This window comes from Pecten maximus, chromosome 4, assembly GCF_902652985.1.
Source record: "Pecten maximus chromosome 4, xPecMax1.1, whole genome shotgun sequence".
NCBI classification, from domain to species: Eukaryota; Metazoa; Mollusca; class Bivalvia; order Pectinida; family Pectinidae; genus Pecten; species Pecten maximus.
Genome location: NC_047018.1, coordinates 48025144 through 48050244, shown reverse-complemented (window position 1 = coordinate 48050244; position 25101 = coordinate 48025144). Strand labels below are relative to the sequence as shown.

At 36.7% G+C, this 25101-nt stretch overlaps 1 protein-coding gene across 1 annotated transcript in view; it reads left to right on the top strand.

The window, feature by feature from the left end:
- The first annotated feature begins 16776 nt into the window (after positions 1 to 16776).
- LOC117326593 (scavenger receptor class F member 1-like) overlaps positions 16777 to 25101 on the top strand; it is a 33996-nt gene continuing 25671 nt past the window's right edge. The window contains exons 1-7 of the mRNA XM_033883351.1: positions 16777 to 16873; positions 19230 to 19436; positions 20353 to 20387; positions 21629 to 21911; positions 22601 to 22699; positions 23506 to 23601; positions 23754 to 23846. Coding sequence (XP_033739242.1) covers positions 16795 to 16873; positions 19230 to 19436; positions 20353 to 20387; positions 21629 to 21911; positions 22601 to 22699; positions 23506 to 23601; positions 23754 to 23846 — 892 coding nt within the window. The 5' untranslated portion in view covers positions 16777 to 16794. The remainder of the gene's footprint in view (positions 16874 to 19229; positions 19437 to 20352; positions 20388 to 21628; positions 21912 to 22600; positions 22700 to 23505; positions 23602 to 23753; positions 23847 to 25101) is intronic.

The following is a 25101-nucleotide window of genomic DNA, read 5'->3' as shown; positions in this document are numbered from 1 at the left end:
TAATGTGGACGACGTCATTGTAAACAATCGAGAAGTCGAGACATATAATTTCGGGTTGTTTGTTACGTTTGAAGCGTATCTTTCATATAGATACTATAATTTTGGGGTTGATTTTCGACTTGGCATTAGTTTTCTAGGAAATTTTGTCAAATTCTATTTATTGTGAGCAAATATCTAATATTCACGCAATAATGTCGGAAAAAGTATTATGCTTCAATGAATGAAATATAAAATCGTCTTCTTAAAACGTTGAATGATAGTGTTTTACTCGTTGTTGGCAGCAGATTCGTACTTCAAATCCCATATCCGCTGTTGTTCGTTATTCGAATCCCCAATCCGCCAAATACAAAAATCAAACATATAAGAAACTGAATCCCCAATCCGCTGACATTGGTTCATTATTCGAATATCTAATCATTTAACATAGGAAAAATAGTAATATGTAGCTGAATCCCCAATGCTTTTTTGGGAGTGGATTCGTTATTCGAATCTCCAATTATATTCTATCAGAAAAATACCAATTGAACATAAGAAACTGAATCCTCAATCCGCTGCTACGGCGGGTCGGTGTGGATGGTACATAATATGGTCTCTGTCACTCAGCAGACGAAGCATCCTTTTCTGGCTGAGGAGGTAGAAACGTGTCTTATCACACCAGACACCCTGGTTCGATTCCTGTCGAGACACTCGACAGGAATGTATTTTTCCCTGTTTCCTTCACTCTGTTTTCACCCTCTTTCATACAAACAGTTAAAGAGAACCATGGATTGAATAGCATAGAGGATATGCAGGGTGAGAGGAGAGGGAACAATAACTAGTAGAGAGCCGAGAGTTCAGAGAGTGGGGGATAGCAAATATGTAACCATTGTGAATTATTGAGAAACTATCTACGAATGTATACACCACGCTAGGTATGAATAAACATTACCAAATATACACGAGTGGTGCTGTGTCACATGGTGGAGGGAACTAATACCATATATAAACAAGAATTCCACTGAAGTGGCTGTGTCACCTGCATAGAAAGTTGGGTGATTACAAGGGTTGTTGCATGGAAACAGATTTTCTATTTATAGTAACAGTACCCTTGACCTTTAACCTTTGAACCATTAAAAAACAATCCATTTAGATACTTGTGGTAAGGAAAATCTGCACGAAGTTTGAGTTTAATCGGATTAAGAGAACTTGTGTTATCGCAAGGAAACAAATTTCTAATTTTAGTAATAGTGACCTTGACCTTTGAACCTGAAAAGCAAGCAGCATTAGTAAGGTAGGTCTGCATGAAGTTTGATTGGCCTAATGGTACTTGAGTTATCACACGAAACTTCTGTGCGGAGGACGCCGCCGAGTACACCGACGCCGACATAGTGATACTTATATGAAGAGATAAACAGTGAAGTTGGAATATCGAATTGATAAGCGTATATTCTTCATATCAATGTTTAAAGTTTCCATATTTTTCTCTGCAATTTACAAATGATAACTTATTGTTATATAGCCAGTTGGGCCGATGACAATGAATTAAAGCTTTACCGATATCCATGTACCCATAGTTATATAGGTCAATGACATTTCACAATATCGTTAGGATTTTATGAAAGATATTAATTCTTAAAACAGACTTGACACAATCTTCCTACCTTGCCTAAAATAATTTATGTTTTTGATAAACAGATAATACCACCAAAATATCGAAACAGTCATCATTGTGTATTAATGAACCGGCGATCCCGGAAGTGATTACTGTTGGTTATTACGAAACAAAACATCATCATACTAAATGTCTCATTACCGAAGTCTCCAAACAGGAAGTGACATAATCTACCAAACATTTAGTAGTATCAGCCACCTACATGTACGTTATTTTGCATTTAATATGTATATAAAGTTCTTACTTTCATATCTCACAATATCAAATTTAACGAACAGGACTATCATGACTGCCCTTCTTAACAATATCAACAGATTAAAGCAGTCATTATTGACGTCACCAATCAGAATGTAACATAATCTACTTCGTATATTAACTATCAACCTGTACATTATTTTGTATTTACTAGTTTTAGTTTGTATATAAAGTACTTACTTTCAGATCTGACAATATCAAATATAACGAACAGGACTATGATCACACCACTTCTTAACAATATCATTCTCGTCGCCATTCTGAATTTAATGGCGACTCCACAACGACAAGGACGTGAAATGAAGACTATTTAAAGATCATGCCTTCTATTATGAATGAGTATTTGCATACGGTGTGTTTTAAGATACTGCACATAACTGATCGGGGACACTGCCTTCACCTCAATAGATATAAAGGGTAGAAAAGTAGTACCAGTTTACTAAAGAATAATGGAGCAGACGATAGGTGTCTGCATGTACCGATCACCCACCAGTTACTGCACGATTTACACAAAAGTTGTTTCCTTTTAAATAATATATTCTTTGAGGAGGCATGTGACGGGCGTCCCGCAGTCTCAAAATGACCCTGGCTGTTCAAGGTGCAATAAACCAAACAATCACTTAATATGTAAAATTTAAATAGCATTAATTATGTAGTTCAAGTTATACCACGTATTCAATCATTTATTAACATTTAAAAAATCGAATGATGTTGGCCGTTGGAATAAATCAATCAGATAATCAATTTGTAATCAAAGTTAAAACAATAAAAGAAAATCGAAATAAGACAGTCAGATATAGTGATTGCTGAACCTGTCGCCCCCGTGAACGACCAGTGTCATTTTAAGGCGGGGGTCTCCTACCTTGTTGTAGTAGTTGGTGACTACCTTACTAAACAACATATAAGAAGCCCGTCGCATACCATCCATAGCAATTAAGAAAAAGTGTCATGTCCAAGGACAAAGCGACTATAGCACAGACCGGCTCGTTTCTCAGCTTTCCGAAAGACACAAACTGACCCGAATTCGGAGAGTAGAACCACGCACCTCGAACCCTCATTTAAGGTTACCTGGCTGGCGCTCTACCCTGCTGAGCTATCGCGGCCCTAGACAGAGACAGAGAGCGAAAGAGAAACCAACCTACATAAATACCTTTTATTACTCCCCTGCCGTTTAAAAAAACGGGGGGACTATAGGTTTACCCTCCGTCTGTCCGTCCGTCCGTCCGTCTGTCCGTCTGTCTGTCACGCAATAGTTGTCCGGACAACTCCTTCTAAAGTACGACTGCGATTTTAATGAAACTTGGTATACATGATCAGTATAACATGTAGTTGTGCATCCCACATTTTTTTCCCGAAAAACTAATTTTCATAATGGCCGCCGACTCCTCATTGGTGGAGACTTGTCCGGACAACTCCTTCTAAAGAACTACTCCGATTTTAATGAAACTTGGTATACATGATCGGTATAACATGGTGTTGTGCATCCTACATTTTTTTTTTCGAAAAACCAATTTTCAAAATGGCCGCCGACTTCTCATTGATGGAGACTTGTCCGGACAACTCCTTCTAAAGTACTACTCCGATTTTAATGAAACTTGGTATACATGATCAGTATAACATGTAGTTGTGCATCCCACATTTTTTTTTCGAAAAACCAATTTTCAAAATGGCCGCCGACTTCTCATTGATGGAGACTTGTCCGGACAACTCCTTCTGAAGTACTACTCCGATTTTAATTAAACTTGGTATACATGATCGGTATAACATGTAGTTGTGCATCCAACATTTTTTTTTCGAAAAACCAATTTTCAAAATGGCCGCCGACTTCTCATTGGTGGAGACTTGTCCGGACAACTCCTTCTAAAGGACTACTCCGATTTTAATGAAACTTGGTAAACATGATCAGTATAACATGGTGTTGTGCATCCTACATTTTCTTTTTCGAAAAACCAATTTTCAAAATGGCCGCCGACTTCTCATTGGTTGAGACTTGTCCGGACAACTCCTTCTAAAGTACTACTCCGATTTTAATGAAACTTGGTATACATTATCAGTATAACATGTAGTTGTGCATCCCAAATTTTTTTTCTCAAAAATTCATTTTTCAAAATGGATGCTGGCTTCTCATTTGTTGAGGTTTGTCCGGACAACTCCTCCTAAAGCACTGCTCCGATTTTAACGAAACTTGGTATTCATGATCAGTATAACATGTAGTTGTGCATCCTACATTTTTCTTTTCGAAAAAACAATTTTTTAAAATGGCCGCCGACTTCTCATTGGTTGAGGCGTGTTCGGACAATCCTAAAGTACTACTCCGATTTTAACAAAACTTGGTTTACGTGATCAGTATAACACGTAGTTTAAAAAATGGGAAATAAATAGTTGCACTCCTGGTTCAGGCAGGGGACTTGGTATTGCTGTTGCAATACTATCCATCCTTGTAACTTTTATCTTAATGGAAATAACAATTCTCGTCGGTACTCGAACTCGTTACAATAACACCTGTAATCACCTACGTAACCATTAAGCCCTCAGGACTTATTCGCATTATAGAAACTATCTGACAAACTATTGCATACATATAATGTAAATACCTGTTTTCTCATAATCAATAGCGACTCATCTGCTAATTAAGGGTCAATACAATAGGTCATACTGGTGGAATGATAATTAGAGGTCTAAAAACGTATTTTTTATGCATTTTGTTGCAGGTGTATAGGCTGTGTGCAATGTAGCATGTTTGTGATAGATAGTGTATAGGCTGTCGGCACTGAAGCATGCTTGTGATAGATAGTGTAAAGGCTGTCGGCACTGAAGCATGCTTGTGATAGATAGTGTAAAGGCTGTCGGCACTGAAGCATGCTTGTGATAGATAGTGTAAAGGCTGTCGGCACTGAAGCATGCTTGTGATAAATAGTGTAAAGGCTGTCGGCACTGAAGCATGCTTGTGATAGATAGTGTAAAGGCTGTCGGCACTGAAGCATGCTTGTGATAGATAGTGTAAAGGCTGTCGGCACTGAAGCATGCTTGTGATAAATAGTGTAAAGGTTGTCGGCACTGTATCATGTTTGTGGCAGATAATGTTCAGGCAGTCGGCAATGTAGGATTTAACAATATCCAAAAGCACGTTATATTTGACAGTGCTCAAATTTGACACTCGGGCTGTCATCTTTAAAGTTATGTAATCTGTTTAACTTGGCTTGTTTATTCTCCAGCATTTTATATACAAGCCAGTACTTATTTGGAACATAACGACTACAACTGCAAGAATCAATTGATTACATAAGTTTTTTATTGTCATATTAAACCGCTTCGAAAAATATCATCTTTACTAGTGGGGTGACACCTAAAGGAGTGTCACAGAAAGAATGAAGTGTAGTTAGGGAAGATAACTCTGGATGAGCACGAAAGACAGAAAAAAATAAATGCTGAGGGTGATACAGAAATGTCCGTCTTGAGTTCAGAGGTTCCATGCACGAGTCCTGGTTTACATCAAAATCGTTCAATGTCAATATTTCGACCAATAAGAAGCATCAGCGTGGTTATATGGCAATGAATCCCATGTGGTTGAATTCGAATTCCCTTATTTACAAAAATGTACCATTTTGCATCCAAATCCATTGTCTAAACTTCGACCAATCGGAAGCCTTGGCAATGATACCCATGCAATGGAACTTGCAGTCCCCTAATACCAATATATACCATATACCAATGGTAATCGAAATCAAAGAATATCTAAATTTCACCAGGCAGAGGCAAATAAGTCTGCGGCGGCCATCTTGGCTGACCGATCGGAAAATAAAAGATCAGTTGCAAACCCCATGACCTTGAAGAACATTTGTGTCATTTTTTTTTAAGTGGGACACTAAATAGATTATTGGTTATCTTATAACACTGGTAACCCCAAAAACCTTTATTTCCTTTCCTTTAGCATAAATACCTTCACATGTTTCTCAATTTCCTCACTTTCACTTAATTTTCTCACCTGCACTTAATTTATTCGCGCGACATTTAAAACTCTCAAATACGTTTCAATATTAATACTGGCGAGAGGAAATTGAAGGTTTGGGGGTTACCACTGTAATAATTTTAACAATTCTTCAGTTTTCTGGAATATGACACATTAATTGATTATGAGACATCAATTGGCATCTATGCAAGCATACGTTAGGGTCTCTCGTGTGTTGTTGTTCAGTGCGGCTGGGTCACCCACTACTATAAGGAGACCCAGCCTCAAAACGATCCTGATTGCAATATATACACGTGCTGATAAAACAACCAAACAATCAACCCTAAGTTCATCTTAGTAACAGATGTACTCGCGGTATTCTAATCGATAAATAATTACATACGATCAAAGATAAAATCAAATGTCATGCATATCATTATGATGTCAAAATCAGGGCTTCTAGGGACCACAGAACAAAATCAAAAATAGATTGTGGGTTTTTCCCGTTTGGGCAGAAGATTTAATAGGAAGCTGAATGCATCCGGGCCTACTGATTGGATATTTAGGTGACTGGTGACGTAACATCCGCCACCTCTCGATAAAATACGACCCTTTTTCAAAACCCTATTGTGGCCGTTCTTTGAAAGATATAGAAAAACTAAAGATATGCTTTTCTTCAGAACTATCTCTTCTTGTTATGTTTGGAGTTTCAAATTTTTGGATTGAATCGCTGATTTTTAAGGACCGGTTAAACAGAAGCTACCGGTCAAAGTGACGATTTTGGCATGTTTAACCCAAAATATCTCATAAATACGAATTTCCACAGGGATACCAGATACATCCAGACCTAGATCGAGCCGAGTTTTACAATGGTTCAAAACCCTATCAAAATTGTATTTGTCATTTTTCCACCCCCAAATCGCTACAATAGCCGGCAAAAATCGCGAATTAGCTCATACTATCATTACGTTCCGTAAGGAACGATAACGAGTTATCGTCCCTTACTACACTTCATTCTTTACAAGTTTAAATAAATTCAAAAATAAATTTAAAATAATTTTTTAATTTTTTAAGATAAATTCAAATAAATCTGTGTTTAACGCTGGCGTTGACTGGTGTGCATTTAACACTGGTCTTGACTGGAAAGCATTTAAAAAATTATAAATACATTTGAAATAAATTTAAAAACATATGTTAATCGATTCAAATAAATCTGAATTTAATACTGGCGTTGACTGGTGTGCGTTTAACACTGGCGTTGACCGGTATACATTAAACACTAGCGTCGACCGGTAAACATTAAACGCTACCGTTGACCGGTATACATATAACACTAGCGTTGACCGGTATACATTTAATACTAGCGTTGACCGGTATACATTAAACACTAGCGTTGACCGGTACACATTTAATACTAGCGTTGACCGGTATACATTTAACATTACCGTTGACCGGTATACATTTAACATTACCGTTGACTGGTATACATATAACATTACCGTTGACCGGTATACATTTAACACTAGCGTTGACCGGTATACATTTAACATTACCGTTGACCGGTATACATTTAACACTAGCGTTGACCGGTATACATTTAACACTACCGTTGACCGGTATACATTTAACACTACCGTTGACTGGTATACATTTAACACTACCGTTGACCGGTAAACATTTAACACCACCGTTGACCGGTAAGTGTTAACTTGACACCGGTCAACGCCTGTGTTAAATGGACACTAGTCAACGCCTGTGTTAAACGTGTACCGGTCAACGGTAGTGTTAAATGTATACCGGTCAACGGTAGTGTTAAATGTATACCGGTCAACGCTTGCGTTAAATGTATACCGGTCAACGCTAGTGTTTAATGTATACCGGTCAACGCTAGTATTAAATGTGTACCGGTCAACGCTAGTGTTTAATGTATACCGGTCAACGCTATCATTAAATGTGTACCGGTCAACGCTAGTGTTTAAATGTATACCGGTCAACGGTAGTATTAAATGTATACCGGTCAACGCTAGTGTTTATTGTATACCGGTCAACGCTAGTGTTTAAATGTATACCGGTCAACGGTAGTATTAAATGTATACCGTTCAACGCTAGTGTTTATTGTATACCGGTCAACGCTAGTGTTTAAATGTATACCGGTCAACGGTAGTATTAAATGTATACCGGTCAACGCTAGTGTTATATGTATACCGGTCAACGCTAGTGTTTAATGTATACCGGTCAACGCTAGTATTAAATGTGTACCGGTCAACGCTAGTGTTTAATGTATACCGGTCAACGCTAGTATTAAATGTATACCGGTCAACGGTAGTGTTAAATGTATACCGGTCAACGCTAGCGTTAAATGTATACCGGTCAACGCCAGTGTAAATTGTTTACTGGTCAACGCCAATGTTAAATGCATATCCCGTTTTTGCCACTCACTGCACTTAAGCTGGTTCCGGAATTTCAATTTCCGGATTTCTTGAAATTTTGCTTAACAACTCGTACAACCCGATCGGCCAATTAGCCGATGTTTCACGTGAACCAAGTCCCTGTGTAGAATGCGTTTCTGTGGTTTGTATCTGTTTTCCCGAGTAAATACATGCAAGACATGAAACGGGTACTTTATATATGATACGAGGACAAAGAGTAGTGTGTTGAGATTTAGAAAATCACAAATACACACTGTTACTGAGAAAATAGAATGACGTAAGATTCTGGTGTAAAAAGGCGGGAATTCCCCAGGCGCGGGTTCCCCAGTGCAGTGTAAATGTCGGAGTTACTGTCTTTCGATTATACGTACCCGTGTGACCTTAGCGGAAACTGTTGCATCACGGACACGACAGGGAAAAGAACATAACGTACCACATATGTAGAAACATGATTAATTATGTATTTTGGATATAGATGTTTGTGATAAATATGTCAACAACAACAAAAAAAAAAAAATTTGTAGAGAATTGTGTCTTTTGTATTTTCTCTGATATTGCAAAATTGTAAGAAATACTGGCAGTGGTAGTATAATTACAAGCAGCTCACCGAGCGCTACAAGTTCAATCAGATAAACAGAACAGACTTAGTAACGTCACTCCTGACGTACGTCCGTACATGTAATAGACTCTCCGGAATGTGTGACCTCGCGGTACATAGTACCTATGTTTAAAACCTTATTGTGACCGTTTTGTGATAGATATAGAAAAACTAAAGATACAGTTTTCTTTGGAATTACATGTACTTGCGATGTGTGGAGTTTCAATACGTTCTCTTTATGCGTCAATTCTCTAGGCCGAGTTGTGCAGAAACCAGCAGTCAAAGTGTCGATTTTGGCGTGTTTGTACTCAAAATATCTCCATAACTAGATTATTCCTAGATATACGGGATATGCCTGGACATACATGTAGATCACACCGAGTCTTATAAGTGTGGAAAGTTTTATCAAAATGTATAGAGTCGCTTTTCAGTTAGCTCCAGAAAGTGGTCTGAATTAGCCGCATGTACATTACGTTCCGTCCTTCAATACACTACATTCCACACATTCTTGTGACGTAACACTCGTGACGTAACATCCGCCACCTCTCGATGAAATACGACCCTTTTTCAAAACCCTATTGTGGCCGTTCTATGAAAGATATAGAAAAACTAAAGATATGCTTTTCTTCAGAACTATCTCTTCTTGTTATGTTTGGAGTTTCAAATTTTTGGATTGAATCGCTGATTTTTAAGGACCGGTTAAACAGAAGCTACCGGTCAAAGTGACGATTTTGGCATGTTTGACCCAAAATATCTCATAAATACGAATTTCCACAGGGATACCAGATACATCCAGACCTAGATCGAGCCGAGTTTTACAATGGTTCAAAACCCTATCAAAATTGTATTTGTCATTTTTTCCACCCCCAAATCGCTACAATAGCCGGCAAAAATCGCGAATTAGCTCATACTATCATTACGTTCCGTAAGGAACGATAACGAGTTATCGTCCCTTACTACACTTCATTCTTTACCGAAAGAATGGGAGGCGGAAAATGATGAAACAGTTCATCTACATCTTCAATAGCAAAGGCGTTACACTTCATGAATATCAAGTTTGCCATATTCTATTGTTATAGCCAGTTGGGCCGATGACAATGATTTAAAGCTATACCGATATCCATGTACACATAGTAATATAAGTCAATGACATTTCACAATATCGTTTGGAGTTCATGACTGATAGTAATTCTTGAAAGAGATTGCAATCGAAAAGGTAAAAGTTCAAAAATATCGAAAAAGTCATTTTTGTGTAAATAATTACACGATGAATGAACTAGCGATCCTTGAAGTGATAACTGTTGGTTGTTACGAACAAAATTATCAACAGATTGAAACACTCATTTTTGACCTCTCCAATCAAGAAGTAACATAATCTACCAACCATTTAGTAATATCAGCCACCTAAATGTACGTTATTTTACGTTTAATAGTTCCAGTTTGTATATAAAGTACTTACTTTCAGATCTGACAATCTCAAATATGACGAACAGGACCAGGATCACACCTCTTCTTAACAATATTTGTCCTGTCGCCATTCTGAATTTAATGGCGACTCCACAACGACACGGACGTGAAATGAAGACTATTTAAAGACCATGTCTTCTATTATGAATGAGTATTTGGACACAGTGTGTTTTAAAATAGGCCATATAATTGTTTGAAGACACTGCCTTACCCCAATAGATATAAAAGGTAGAACGTTAGTACCAGTTAACAATAGAATACTGCACATAACGGTATGGGGAAACCTGATACTACCCTGTATTTTGTATCAAGCTCTGTTAGATATTGAATGCGTGTTTGTTTGGATTTACACGCCTACAGTATGTCTGTCTTCCCTTCTTACGGCATGCTGGTTGTATTAGGCCTGTATGAAAACTACCGATATTCAATATGATAATTTAGTTTTGAACCGTTCTCTGTTCCTAAGGTTTGGTAAACCCCGTAGGCGATTTGACATTTTTTTGCAATTGCATATTAGGTAATGCAAAGTACCCTCATTATGTAAAATATATATACATGCGATTCGGCATTTTTTGCAATTGTTCATTAGGTTATGTCAAGTACCATTATATAGATAAACATATACATATAATAATGAGGTTTAACGATGATAAAAAGCATGTTTGCTCGCGTTTTTGGATTTTTAATGACGAGATGATGACTTCCTATCTAAGTATATCTTACGTTCGTTCGGATTGTAGCACCATGCTGCTAAGTATGGTAACACATAACAATGTCTCTCTGATGGTAAACGGTATCATACTCATGGTGGAATCAATGTACAGTGTGTCATTTCACTTAATCTAGTCATTTATCTTTTAGAAGGTATCCAGTTCATTGCAAGTCGAGACAAACTCTAGGCAAAGTGTAACGCCTTGGCTATCGAAGATGGAGATGAACTGTAAATTTATTATTTTCCGCCTCCTATTCTTTCGGTTAAGATGATATTTCTTTCTGAACGGTTTAATATGACAATAAAAAAAACTAATGTAATCAATTAATTCTTGCAGTTGTAGTGTTACGTTCCAAATTAGTACTTGCTTGTATATAAAATGCTGGAGAATATACAAGCCAAGTTAAACAGATTACATAAATGTATAGATGACAGCCAGAGTGTCAAATTTGAACACTGTCAACTATCAATATATAACGTGCTTTTGAATAATGTTAAATGTTACATGACGACAGCCTATACACTTTCTGTCACAAACATACTACATTGCGCACAGCCTATACACCTGCCACAAAATGCATAACAAATTAATCGTTTCAAGACCTCTAATTCTCATTCTACCAGTGTGACCTATTGTGTTGACATTTGATTAGCAGACAAGCCGATATTAATAATGAGAAACCCGGTATTTACGTATATGTATGCAACAATTTGTCAGATAGTGTCTATAATGCGAATCAGTCCGGAGGGCTCAATTGTTACGTAGGTGATTACAGGTGTTATTGCAACGAGTTCGAGTATTAACGAAGAGGATTATTTTTCCTTTAAAATAAAAGTAATAAAAGGTATTCATGTTGGTTTGTTTTTCTCTCGCTCTCTGACTCTGTCTTGAGCCACGAAAGTTCAGCATGGTAGAGTGCAAGTTACGTAACCTTAAATTCGGGTCAGTTTGTGTCTTTCGGGAAGCTGAGAAACGAGCCGGTCTGTGCTATCTAGACTTTGTCCTTGGACATGACACTTTATCTTAATTACTATGGATGGCATGCGGCGGGCTTCTTATATGTTGTTTAGTAAGGTAGTCATCAACTACTACAGCAAGGTAGGAGACTCCCGCCTTAAATGACACTGGTCGCTCACGGGGGCGACAAGCTCAGCAATCACTATCTCTGACTGTCTCATTTCGATTTTCTATTATTGTTTAAACTTTGCTGACAAATTGATTATCTGATTGATTTACTCCAACGAGCAATATCATTCGATTTTTTAAATGTTAAGAAATGATTGGATACGTGTTATAGCTTGAACTACAGGATTAATGCTATTTAAATTTTAACCCTTGAACAGCCAGGGTCATTTTGAGACTGCGGGAGGCCCGTCGCATGCCTCCTCAAAGAATATTATTTGATAGGAAACAATGTTTGTGTAAATTCGTGTAGTGTCTGGTGGGTGATCGGTACATGCAAACACATATCGTCAGCTCCAATATTCTTTAGTAAACTGGTACTACCTTTCTGCGTTTTATATCTATTATTTGTATCTGTATTTTAAAACACACCTTGTCCAAATCCTTATTCATAATAGAAAACATGAACCTTAAATAATATTCTTGTTGATGTGGAGTCGCCATTAAACTCAGAATGGCGAGGAGAAAGATATTGTTAAGAAGTGGTGTGATCATGGTCGTGTTCGTTATATTTGATATTGTCAGGTCTGAAAGTAAATAGTACTTCATATACAAACTAAAACTAGTAAATACAAAATAATGTGCATGTTGATAGTTAATGTTACTAAATACGTGGTAGAAATGACCCTGGCTGTTAATAGGACGTTAAACAAAAACAAACAAACATTCTGATTGGTGACGTCAATAATGACTGTTTTAATATGTTGATATTGTTAAGAAGGGTAGTCATGAATCACTTCCGGGATCTCCGGTTCATTAATACACAATGATGACTGTTTCGATATTTTGGTGGTATTTTTTGTTTATTAAAAACATAAATCATTTTAGGCGAGGTAGGAAGATTGTGTCAAGTCTGTTTGAAGAATTAATATCTTTCATGAAATCGCAACGATGTTGTGAAATGCCATTGACCTATATAACTATGGGTACATGGATATCGGTAAAGCTTTAATTCATTGTCATCGGCCCAACTGGCTATAACAATAAGTTATCATTTGTAAATTGCAGAGAAGAAAATGGAAACTATAAACATTGATATGAAAATATACGCTTATCAATTCAATATTCCAGCTTCACTGTTTATCTCTTCATGTAAGTATCACTATGTCGGCGTCGGTGTACTCGGCGGCGTCCTCCGCACAGAAGTTTCGTGTGATAACTCAAGTACCATTAGGCCAATCAAACTTCATGCTGACCTACCCTACTAATGCTGCTTGCTTTTCAGGTCCAAAGGCCAAGGTCACTATTGCTAAAATTAGAAAATGTGTTTCCTTGCGATAACACAAGTCCTCTTAATCCCGATTAAACTCAAACTTTATGCAGATTTTCCTTACCACAAGTATTTAAATGGATTGTTTTTTAATGGTTCAAAGGTCAAGGGTACTGTTACTATAAATAGAAAATTTGTTTCCATGCAATAACCCTTGTAATCACCCAACTTTCTATGCAGGCAACACAGCCACTTCAGTAGAATTCTTGTTTATATATGGTATTAGTTCCCTCCACCATGTGACACAGCACCACTCGTGTATATTTGGTAATGTTTGTTCATACCTAGCGTGGTGTATACATTCGTAGATAGTTTATCAATAATTCACAATGGTTACATATTTGCTATCCCCAACTCCCTTAACTCTCGGCTCTGTACTACTTGTTCCCTCTCCTATTTCACAATATCGTTGGGATTTCATGACAGACATTAATTCTAAAAACAGAATTGACACAATCTTCCTACCTTGCCTAAAATAATTAACGTTTTTAATAAACAAATAATACAAATAATGTATGAATGAACCGGCGATCCCGGAAGTGACTACTGTTGGTTATTACGAAACAAAACATCATCATACTAAATCACTCATTACTGATGTCTCCAATCAGGAAATAACATAATCTTCAAAACATTTAGTAGTATCAGCCACCTACATGTACGTTATTTTGCATTTAATTTGTATATAAAGTACTTACTTTCATATCTGACAATATCAAATTTAATGAACAAGACTATCATGACTGCCCTTCTTAACAATATCAACAGATTAAAGAAGTCATTATTGACGTCACCAATCAGAATGTAACATAATCTACTTCGTATATTAACTAGTACTTACTTTCAGATCTGATAATATCAAATATAACCAGCAGGACTATGATCACACCCCTTCTTAACAATATCGTTCTCGTCGCCAGTTTGAGTTTAATGGCGCCTCCACATCAACACGGAAGTGAAATGAAGAATATTTAAGGTTCGTGTTTTCTATTATGAATAAGTATTTGGACAAGGTGTGTTTTAAAATACTGCACATCACGGATCGGGGACACTGCCTTCACCTCAAAAGATATAAAAGGTAGAAAGGTAGTACCAGTTTACTAATGAATACTTGAGCAGACGATAGGTGTTTGCATGTACCGATCACCCACCAGTTACTGCACGATTTACACAAAAGTTGTTTCCTTTTAAATAATATATTCTTTGAGGAGGCATGTGACGGTCCTCCCGCAGTCTCAAAATGACCCTGGCTGTTCAAGGTGCAATAAACCAAACAATCACTTAGTATGTAAAATTTAAATTAACATTAATTATGTAGTTCAAGTTATACCACGTATTAAATCATTTATTAACATTTAAAAAATCGAATGATGTTGGTCGTTGGAATAAATCAATCAGATAATCAATTTGTAATCAAAGTTGAAACAATAAAAGAAAATCGAAATGAGACAGTCAGAGATAGTGATTGCTGAGCCTGCCGCCCCCGTGAGCGATCAGTGTCATTTTAAGGCGGGGGTCTCCTACCTTGCTGTAGTAGTTGGTGACTACCTTACTACACAACATATAAGAAGCCCGCCGCATGCCATCCATAGCAATTAAGATAAAGTGTCATGTCCAAGGACAAAGCCACGATAGCACAGACCGGCCCGTTTCTCAGCTTTCTGAAAGACACAAACTGACCCGAATTCGGAGAGTCGAACCACGCACCTCGAACCCTCATTTAAGGTAACCTGGCTGGCGCGGCTCTAGACAGAGACAGAGAGCGAAAGGGAAACTAACCAACATAAATTCCTTTTATTACTTTTATCTTAAAGGAAATAATAATCCTCTTCGGTATTCGAACTCGTTACAATTACACCTGTAATCACCTACGTAACCATTGAGCCCTCAGGACTTCTTCGCATTATAGAAACTATCTGACAAATTGTTGCGTACATATACATAAATGCCTGGTTTCTCATTATTAAAATCGACTCATCTGCTAATCAAAAGTCAACACAATAGGTCATACTGGTGGAATGATAATTAGAGGTCTTAAAACGATTATTTTTTATATGTATTTTGTTGTAGGTGTATTGTGTTGTAGTGAATAGGTTGTCTGCAATGTAACATGTTTGTGGCAGATAATGTATAGGCAGTCGGCAATGTAGGATTTAGCAATATCCAAAAGCACGTTATATTTGACAGTGCTCAAATTTGACACTCGGGCTGTCATCTTTAAAGTTATGTAATCTGTTTAACTTGGCTTGTATATTCTCCAGTATTTTATATATAAGAAAGTACTAATTTGGAACGTAACGACTACAACTGCAAGAATTAATTGATTACATTAGTTTTTTATTGTCATATTAAACCGCTTAGAAAAATATCATCTTTACCGAAAGAATGGGAGGCGGAAAATAATAAATTTACAGTTCATCTACATCTTGAAAGATAAATGACTAGATTAAGTGAAATGACACATTGTACAATGATTCCAGCATGAGTATGATACCGTGTACCATCAGAGAGACATTGTTATGTGTTACCATACTTAGCAGCATGGTGCTACAATCCGAACGAACGTAAGATATACTTAGATCAGAAGTCAACATCTCGTCATTACTAGATATTTCAAAAGATACACATGAAGAATCTCAGGCGAACAGGCGGATTCATGTAGGCGATAAACCAGTAACTTAGTTAACTAAAAAAATCAAAACAAATACAAATAACAAAACAAAAAATGAAAAGCAACAAAAAGCCAAAAACGTGAGCAAACATGCTTTTTATCATCGTTAAACGTCATTATTACATGTATATATATTTATATAATGGGGGTGTTTTTCATTACCTAATGTGCAATTGCAAAAAATGTCAAATCGCCTACGGGGTTTACCAAACCTTAGAACAGAGAACGATTCAAAATGAAATTATCATGTTGAATATCGGTAGTTTTCCATACACACCTAATACAACCAGCATGCCGTCAGAGGGGAAGACAGATATACTGCAGGCGTGTAAATCCAAACACACACGCAAGTAATATCTTACAGGGCTTGATACAAAATACAGGGTAGTATCAGGTTTCCCTCATACCGTTATGTACAGTATTCTTTAGTAAACTGGTACTACCTTTCTACCTTTTATATCTATTGGGGTAAGGCATTGTCTCCAAACCTTTATGTGCAGTATTTTAAAACACACCGTGTGCAAATTACTCATTCATAATAGAAGACATGATCTCCAAATAGTCTTCATTTCACGTCCTTGTCGTTGTGGAGTCGCCATTAAATTCAGAATGGCGACAGGAAAAATATTGTTAAGAAGAGGTGTGATCCTGGTCCTGTTGGTCATATTTGAGATTGTCAGATCTGAAAGTAAGTACTTTATATACAAACTGAAACTTTTAAACGTAAAATAACGTACATTTAGGTGGCTGATATTACTAAATGGTTGGTAGATTATGTTACTTCTTGATTGGAGAGGTCAAAAATGAGTGTTTCAATCTGTTGATAATTTTGTTCGTAACAACCAACAGTTATCACTTCAAGGATCGCTAGTTCATTCATCGTGTAATTATTTACACAAAAATGACTTTTTCGATATTTTTGAACTTTTACCTTTTCGATTGCAATCTCTTTCAAGAATTACTATCAGTCATGAACTCCAAACGATATTGTGATATGTCATTGACAGATATCACTATGGGTACATGGATATCGGTATAGCCTTAATTCATTGTCATCGGCCCAACTGGCTATAACAATAAGTTATCATTTGTACATTGCAGAGAAGAATATGTAAACTTTAAACATTGATATGAAGAACATGTGGTTACATGTCACCGATGTAAAGCATTGTTGTTTAATTAACTTATAGACAAAAACACCGCAAAAAATACATAGCAACTGTTTATATTAATTGACACTTTTAGCCCTCGTACTATGACAAATGAGTAGATGTATACGGTTATCATCCAGATAGGTATCACTATGTCGGCGTCGGTGTCCCCGGCGGCGTCGTCGTCGGCACAGAGGTTTTCATGCGATAACTCAAGTACTGTACCATTACCCTAGTTTACCCTAATCTTCATGCAGATCTGCCTTACTAATACTGCTTGCTTTTGGATTGCTTTTTCATGTCCAAAGGTCAAAGGTCAAGGTCATTATTACTAAAAATAGAACAGTTGTTTCCATGTGATAACTCCAGTTCACTTGGGCTGATTAAACTCAAGATTCATGCAGATTTTCCTTATCACAAGTGTTTGTATGGTTTTTGTTTACTGGTCCAAAGGTCAAATGTCAAGGGTACTGTTTCCATACAACTCTTGTTATGACCCGATTTTCTGCGCGGGCAACACAACCACTTCCGTGGTATTCTTGTTTATATATTACATTAGTTCTTTCTACCATTTAACTCAACACCACTTGTGTATATTTGGTTGACAGCCAAGTTAAAATGTAAAATGTAAACTTTAGTTATTTTCAAACAATTGCGAAACAAGTTAGATCTTATATTAATCACGCTTGTTGGTCCGGATCGAGGCGCGCGAGGGGTCTCACTGTTGGAGGAAACCGGATTACCCGGGGATAACTCAAATGGTCGGGCAGGTCACATCATACCATTTCACGTTCGATTGGGGAATCAAACCTAGGCCACCTAGATGAAAGGCAAGTGTGTACCACTGTGCCACCCGACCACCTATAGTCAGTCATGTTTATTCATTCCTCTCGAGGTGTATACATTATTAGACAGTTTATTAGTAGTTATTCCCCAATCCCTAAACTCTCCTGGGTATTGTTCTCTCTTCTTTCACCCTGTTTGTTTTCCTTTCCCTTTCCCATCCAGGATAATCCTCTATACTACCCAATCCATTGAAATGTTCTCTTTTACTGCTTGCGAGGAAGTTATCCATTTCTCATCCAGGGGAGTCCTCTATACTGCCCAGTCCATGGAAGCTCTCTTTTACTGCTTCCAGGGGATTTCTTCATTCTCCATCCAGGGTACCCGACTAATGTTTGTTTTTAAGACCCAGGGTTTAATCTAGACAGCGTAACCAGTCCTGTTCCGCACTGATTGTCAGATGAGTCGATATTTAAAAATTAAACGCTTGTTAGACTGTATTTATTTTCAAGATCAATGCAATCTGGCTGGCAGATAGATATTCATGACGCCCATTAAGCGTTTAATTGTCTGTTTGTTCAATTGAAAGAACGGCACATGTGAAATCGATTTCATTGTATAGCTTGGTTTGCATTCAAATTGATGTGTAATACAAAACCTCGGCCTGGCTATGATCAACAAAGCACCAAAATGACGTCATAACTACGCGATTGTTCTAAGTCGAAATCATTGCTAGGTTTGATTGACCATTGCCAATTATTTTTTTGACGTTGACGGAAGTGACGTCATGTGATCTGGGCTGCATTTATACGGTGATCAAAAGCATCTGGTTTAACAAAGGAGTAATGGGAGACTGTCGCACAGAATGTAAATAGTTATGGATAGAATATAAGTATATTGCAAGACGAATCAGTCGTGAGGGCTAAATACATGTAGTTGTATCCATGAGCACAGGAATAAGTGTAACGAGTTCGAACCCAGTAGAGCATTGTTGTTTTTTCTTCATGATAAAAGGGAAAAAAACATGTCAAAACCATTGTTATTTTTAATGGTAGAGACACCTTGATTGTATTGGTCATAATGTAATATATAATGGTTCATTTATTGTAGGTAACGTCGCGGTAAACAAAGTAGCAGTACAAAGTAGTGACGAAGCGAGCGGTAAATATGTAGCCAGTAAAGTTGTTGATAACTGTACAAATACAGACATTGCGGCTAATTGTTGTACACATACAGCAACTGGTTACACAACGGCCTGGTGGCTTGTTGATCTGGGAGAGATGATGACCATTAATACGATCACAATATACTACAGAGGTGAGTATATTGTCTCTACCAAAAATGTTTTAATTTTAGAATTAAGTTACTTCGATTAGATACGTTTGGTTTGTTTTGTTTAACTTCCTATTAACAGCCAGGGTAATTTAAGGAGGTGCAAGGTTTTGGAGGTGGAGGAAAGCCATCGTCCTACGGTCAGTACTTGGTAACTGCCCCACGTAGGTTTCGAAATCGCAACCTAGAGGTGGACGGCTAGTGATAAATATCGGAACACCTTAACTGCGGCCACTGATTAGATACGTGTCATTTTAAAACCCATTTAAAAAATATATATTTCTATAATGGTAACTCGATACAGAAAATGTTTAATTGGTATCACTAAGACATAGCATAACAAGTGTACTGTAAAATACTTAAAAAAAAAGACAAAAGTCTTAAAAGAGCAGCGTGTGCCAATATAACAACGGAGCTGTCAGTGTAACTCAAAATCAATAAAGCGAACGAAAAGTATTAACAAACATTTTAGATCTGAGACCCTTAAAAGGTACCAGAACGACACAACATAAACCTAGGTCATATCCGAGTACGTAAAATTCTCAATGTAAGAACTTTTATAGTGAAAAGGGAACCATCAGGCATATAAACACTGAATACGTCTAGATTTCCGAGTGAGATACTTATTTTGACTTTCTCATGGACTTCATTAATCTGAATCACGCGAACCTTGCGTTGTTTATTTTTCTGCAAGTGGTCGACATCCGTCATGGAAATCGTGATAATCGGAGCAAGTCCTTGACTATTGGGAATTGCAAACATCGTGGGTGGTGGAAGCTTTGATGTTGCTATCTAGAAAATAATTAACAATTTTGGAAATTGAAATCCTCACGATTATTATACAGCAGAGTTGTAAGTTGTTCTGCTGGTTATGTCAGAAGTAAAGCAGTTAATGTTGTAGAGTCTGTGGTGTTCGTGGCTTCTAGTTTACACAGGGTATGTGTTATTCAAAGAAAAAATGGAAGGACATTGAACGGTCTATGTTACGTGTTCTGGTAAGCTCCTCAATATTTTCTTGAATATCAAAACGTATTTATTGTGAAGAAGAAAGTTTGTTTTAGGATATTATATTTGCTTTTGAATCGTTGAAACTTGTTGAGAATATTTTAAAGCAGGTAAAATGTGCAGTTGACTATGGTGCTCGAATTTTCCTTTGTCCTGATACATTTTTATATAAATTATTTAAGTATGTCGTTACTTTCGCTTGAATTGGTCATAGGATTTTGTATATATAATGCAAATAACTTGAAATAGAAGACATTGATTGTGCAATATCTGTTTGTGTTTTTATCATTCACATTCAAGGGCTTATAAAACGACTGATAAATGTCCTTAAAATGACTAAACAACACACTATTTCCTTCTGCGAAAGGGATAACTACCTAGACAAAAAGATAGACAAAAGTCAGATGAAAAAAACATTCTTTCCTTTCTGTTATCTTGTATTTACATCAAATGTGTAATTTATACATAATCTAAGTAAAGTTTTCACCTCTCACATCAGTATTGGTACTATATCGGAAAAAAATCATTATCAATAGAGCTCACGTTATATGATAATTAATAAAAGTATTGTATATCCTAGAAAGTGTCATGATATGTCGATGAGCATTCAGTAAAACTCCCAAGATGTCCGTTTCGTATTCTCGATTTCTCTCCCCTTGTCCGTCATTTTGGTTTCACATCTATTCCACTCTCACCAGTTGAATACCGTTTCACATCCATAATTTTCAATTTACAGTCAGAAGTCAACGTATTCGCTGAAAAAAACCAGGACAAAAATTTTGACCAAAATCAAAGTTAAAAAAAATCGGTCCATAATTCAAAACATGAACGATATAAACATGTCACCAGAGCAGGAAGTGTAACGAAGTCTGGAGTGAACGAGTCAGACTTGAATGTAATGAGGTAATTATCATCTAAACCAACCGTTTCAGCCTTAAATAACGCACTTTAGTACTTGCTTAATTTCCTTGATAACTTTAGTTCCATTTCTCATACCAAGCCTCTCTTAGCGTCCTCGCCATTTTGATTTACTCTACGAGAACCAGCAATAATTTCCTGTTATAACCGATTGCATGCGTTATGTATCTGATAATACTGATTGTCTCACAAAAAGTTTCGAAAAAAACCTCGACATTTGCATTGATATTTATCCTCATCCGTGCATTTTAAAGTGGTATCTACATTGTGAGTGCGTGATTTTTTTCCCATGTGGTTTTCAGTACTCATTGGCAGGATATCAGCTTTATGTATCCAATACCACCAACACACCAACAGACGGTGACCTGTGTTTTGAGGACCGTAGTAGTACTAGAGATGCTGTCCGGCTGGTGGACAACCACAGGTGCTCGTATGTAGGCCAATATGTGACCGTATACAACTATAGAAACAACCCAAAACGATACGACTGGTATAGTGATGACGCAATTCTGGAGTTATGTGAGGTACAGGTGTTTGGTGAGTATGATTCTGATTAATATTGGCTGAAATCAATTACTTGGTGAGGTGATTTTATACAAACACATTCCTTTCATCATTTAAAAAGCGTATATTTTCTAATATAAAACATTTTTTCCCAGCCCGAATCTGCTGCATATCCTCAGAAAAAATGCACGAAACTGACAAAGGTTTGAGTTCAAATAAAATTCAGTTTTCAGATAATGTCGTGACGTACATGTATACATCTGAGTGTATAGATATTTAACATAACGAAGTGTCATTTTGCATGGCTCAGTAATTTTGCAAATACCCCTAAAAGAGGAAACGGTTAAAACAGCAAGTGTACCAGTAGGTGTACATTAGAATTTATTGAATTGATGTGAATGTTCTTATAGTTTGATATTGATCAATATGATGATATGCCAGCCTTGTCATGCTGGTTAAACCAGGCTGTAGCATTGCAACATTAACTCAAATAATTCCATTGATTTAATCAATGATTACACAATTGTAAAGTTAAGCTGCCAAACAGTCTCTTCTTGCATTTTCGGAACGCATCCTAGAATTTCAAGTCATCTATCTAATCATCCGTCCGTCCACTATTTTATTCGCTTTCAAATATAAAGGAATTGCCTCCTATTACTACAATAATGTAGTATAGTGTAGTAATATAGTTGTTTCTTAACTGTAATATGTCTTTTTAACAGGATGTCAAGTAGGGAGATACGGTGACGGAAACTGTAACAGTCTGTGTCCACCAGGGTGTTATGACGGTTATTGTAACTCTACAACAGGTGCCTGTTTCTGTAAGTAACCATTATATATACCATATATACAATATTAAAAAGAAAATTTAGATATACTTGTAATATAATAAGATAAGTTGTGAGCCAATGTAAACTGGACAACTGATTCCATTGACTTGTAATCAATGCAACAAGAAAAAATGTAGATGCGTATTTCTGGATTTACTTGTGAGTTATTTTCACTTGATATGTCCATGCACATGTTGATGCGCCATTGATATTCCGCACGTCAATGTCGGTCCGCAGAGTACACATAAAAGGTAACTTTGGATTTGAAAAGTATAGTATTACCCATAGTTATTTATTTATTCATTCATTCAATTATTCATTTACTTATTTCTTTGAAAACATTTTATCAGATAGCTCTCTTCAACAAATAGGCAACAAAAGGCATTTTAAAATGTTTTATTTTGTGAACCCCCCATTCAATACATAGTAAATTACAGTTTATTAATATTACTCTGTTTTCTGGTTATAGCTACCGTATTATTGTGTTACCATCAAGCATATCAACGATCTTAGAACACGTCTCACTTAATGTCGCACGAAGAGAAATCATCTGGTTATGTGAATAAAAGAAAATTAATACTGTCATCTAATGAATAATTTTACAGACGAAAGTCGAAAATTGCATTTCCATTTTAATGCATGTCTGAATATGCATAGACACAACATTAATCATGCACGTTTTGAAATCCTGTTATAATATCGCAATCGTGCTAAAATCATTCTTATTGCAGCAATGTCTATCACATTCACACACATCTCACAATATTGAAATGCATTTTGCTTGTTCCTTCGTTCAGACTGCTTCACAGGAAAATACGGCGTCTACTGTGACTCGGATTGTCCTGCAAATTGTAAGGACGATCTTTGTACGAAAGATGCTGGTACTTGTTTAGGTACGAGTCAGATAGACATTGCGCATGTTTTTTAATGCTGTACTTGAGTAAACATGAAAAAATACCACCATGTCTGTAAGCATGCCATTTCCAGAATAAGAAAGTGTGATATTTCATGACACAACATTTATTGAGGAATTTTGCATTTTCAGACTGTATTCCTGGAAGGTACGGTACTAGATGTGAATTAAACTGTACTGGGAACTGTAAGGATGTGTGTGAAAAAGACACGGGACTCTGTATAGGTGAGTTACAGTTAATAGTCAGTGTAATTGTTATACACGCCATTAATCCAACTACAGTAGCGGTATGATAGATGCTATGTGGTGTAAAATAGGCGTACCATCTTGCAGATCATATTGATATAGAATGGATCAGATATGGATCCATTGATATTACGGGTATATGACTCTAATAATAGTCTTTCTAGTTTCGAAAAGTTATTTCTACCACAATGCCCTGTGTTATTCCTTTCTCAAGCCAATTTATAAATCTACTGACTGTTTGATATGTATATATATATGTTATATACAACTAGTGGAATATGACACTCTTTTGATTGGTCAACAATTCGAATTATGACCCGAGCTGCAATTGTTATTGAAGTCATCAATAATCGAAGGACGTCACATCACCAGGTCCCGGCCGTCACCTGTACTCTTTATTTGCATACGCGAAATTCCACTCTCAAGTCTTTGTATAAATGTACCGACTGTTGGACATATATATATGTTATATACTACTAGTGGAATATGCCTTCCCGGTCTTTTGATTGGTCAACAATTCGAACTTTGACCCGAGCTGCAATTGTTATTGACGTCATCAATAATTGAATGACGTCCCATCACCGGGTCCCGGCTGTCACCTGTACACCTTATTTGCATATGCGAACTAAGACTTTACCACCTTTACCTTTGATTCAAGCCGATAGTATTGTGGTAGAAACAGGTCACACAACGAGTGTCTTTTGCAACTTTTAAAAAATAACTTACTCCTGTGAAATAAAGTCCATATTCAACAACGACTCGTTGTGTAACCTCTATTTATCATTATCATGTTTTAGCATCATTGTTTTCCTGACTTTTACTCATCTATAACATTATCTGTTTTATATACGTTTCAAAATGCAGGTATTGGATAAACCACGAGTTGGTGTAGAATAGGCCAGAGAAAACACATATTCTTCACCAAAGAGTGCTTTATCCTACTTCAAAAAATTCACACCCTATTTCGGACCCCTTCAGGTATTGAACACAATTAAACCATCGTATTGTTGGATAGATGAATATATCTCCAGTGGTGCCACAGGTAAAAATCGTCCTTATCTCATGGTTGAATAAATACACAGGTAAGGTATATACAAGTACATTATATTATCACAATCATATTGCCATCAAAGCAGTATGAATCCTTCACCTAGTGATAGCGAAAATGATCTATTTGTTACGCCAAATAAATTCAAGGAGGATACCTCCAGTTCGGAAATTGACACGGATTCCG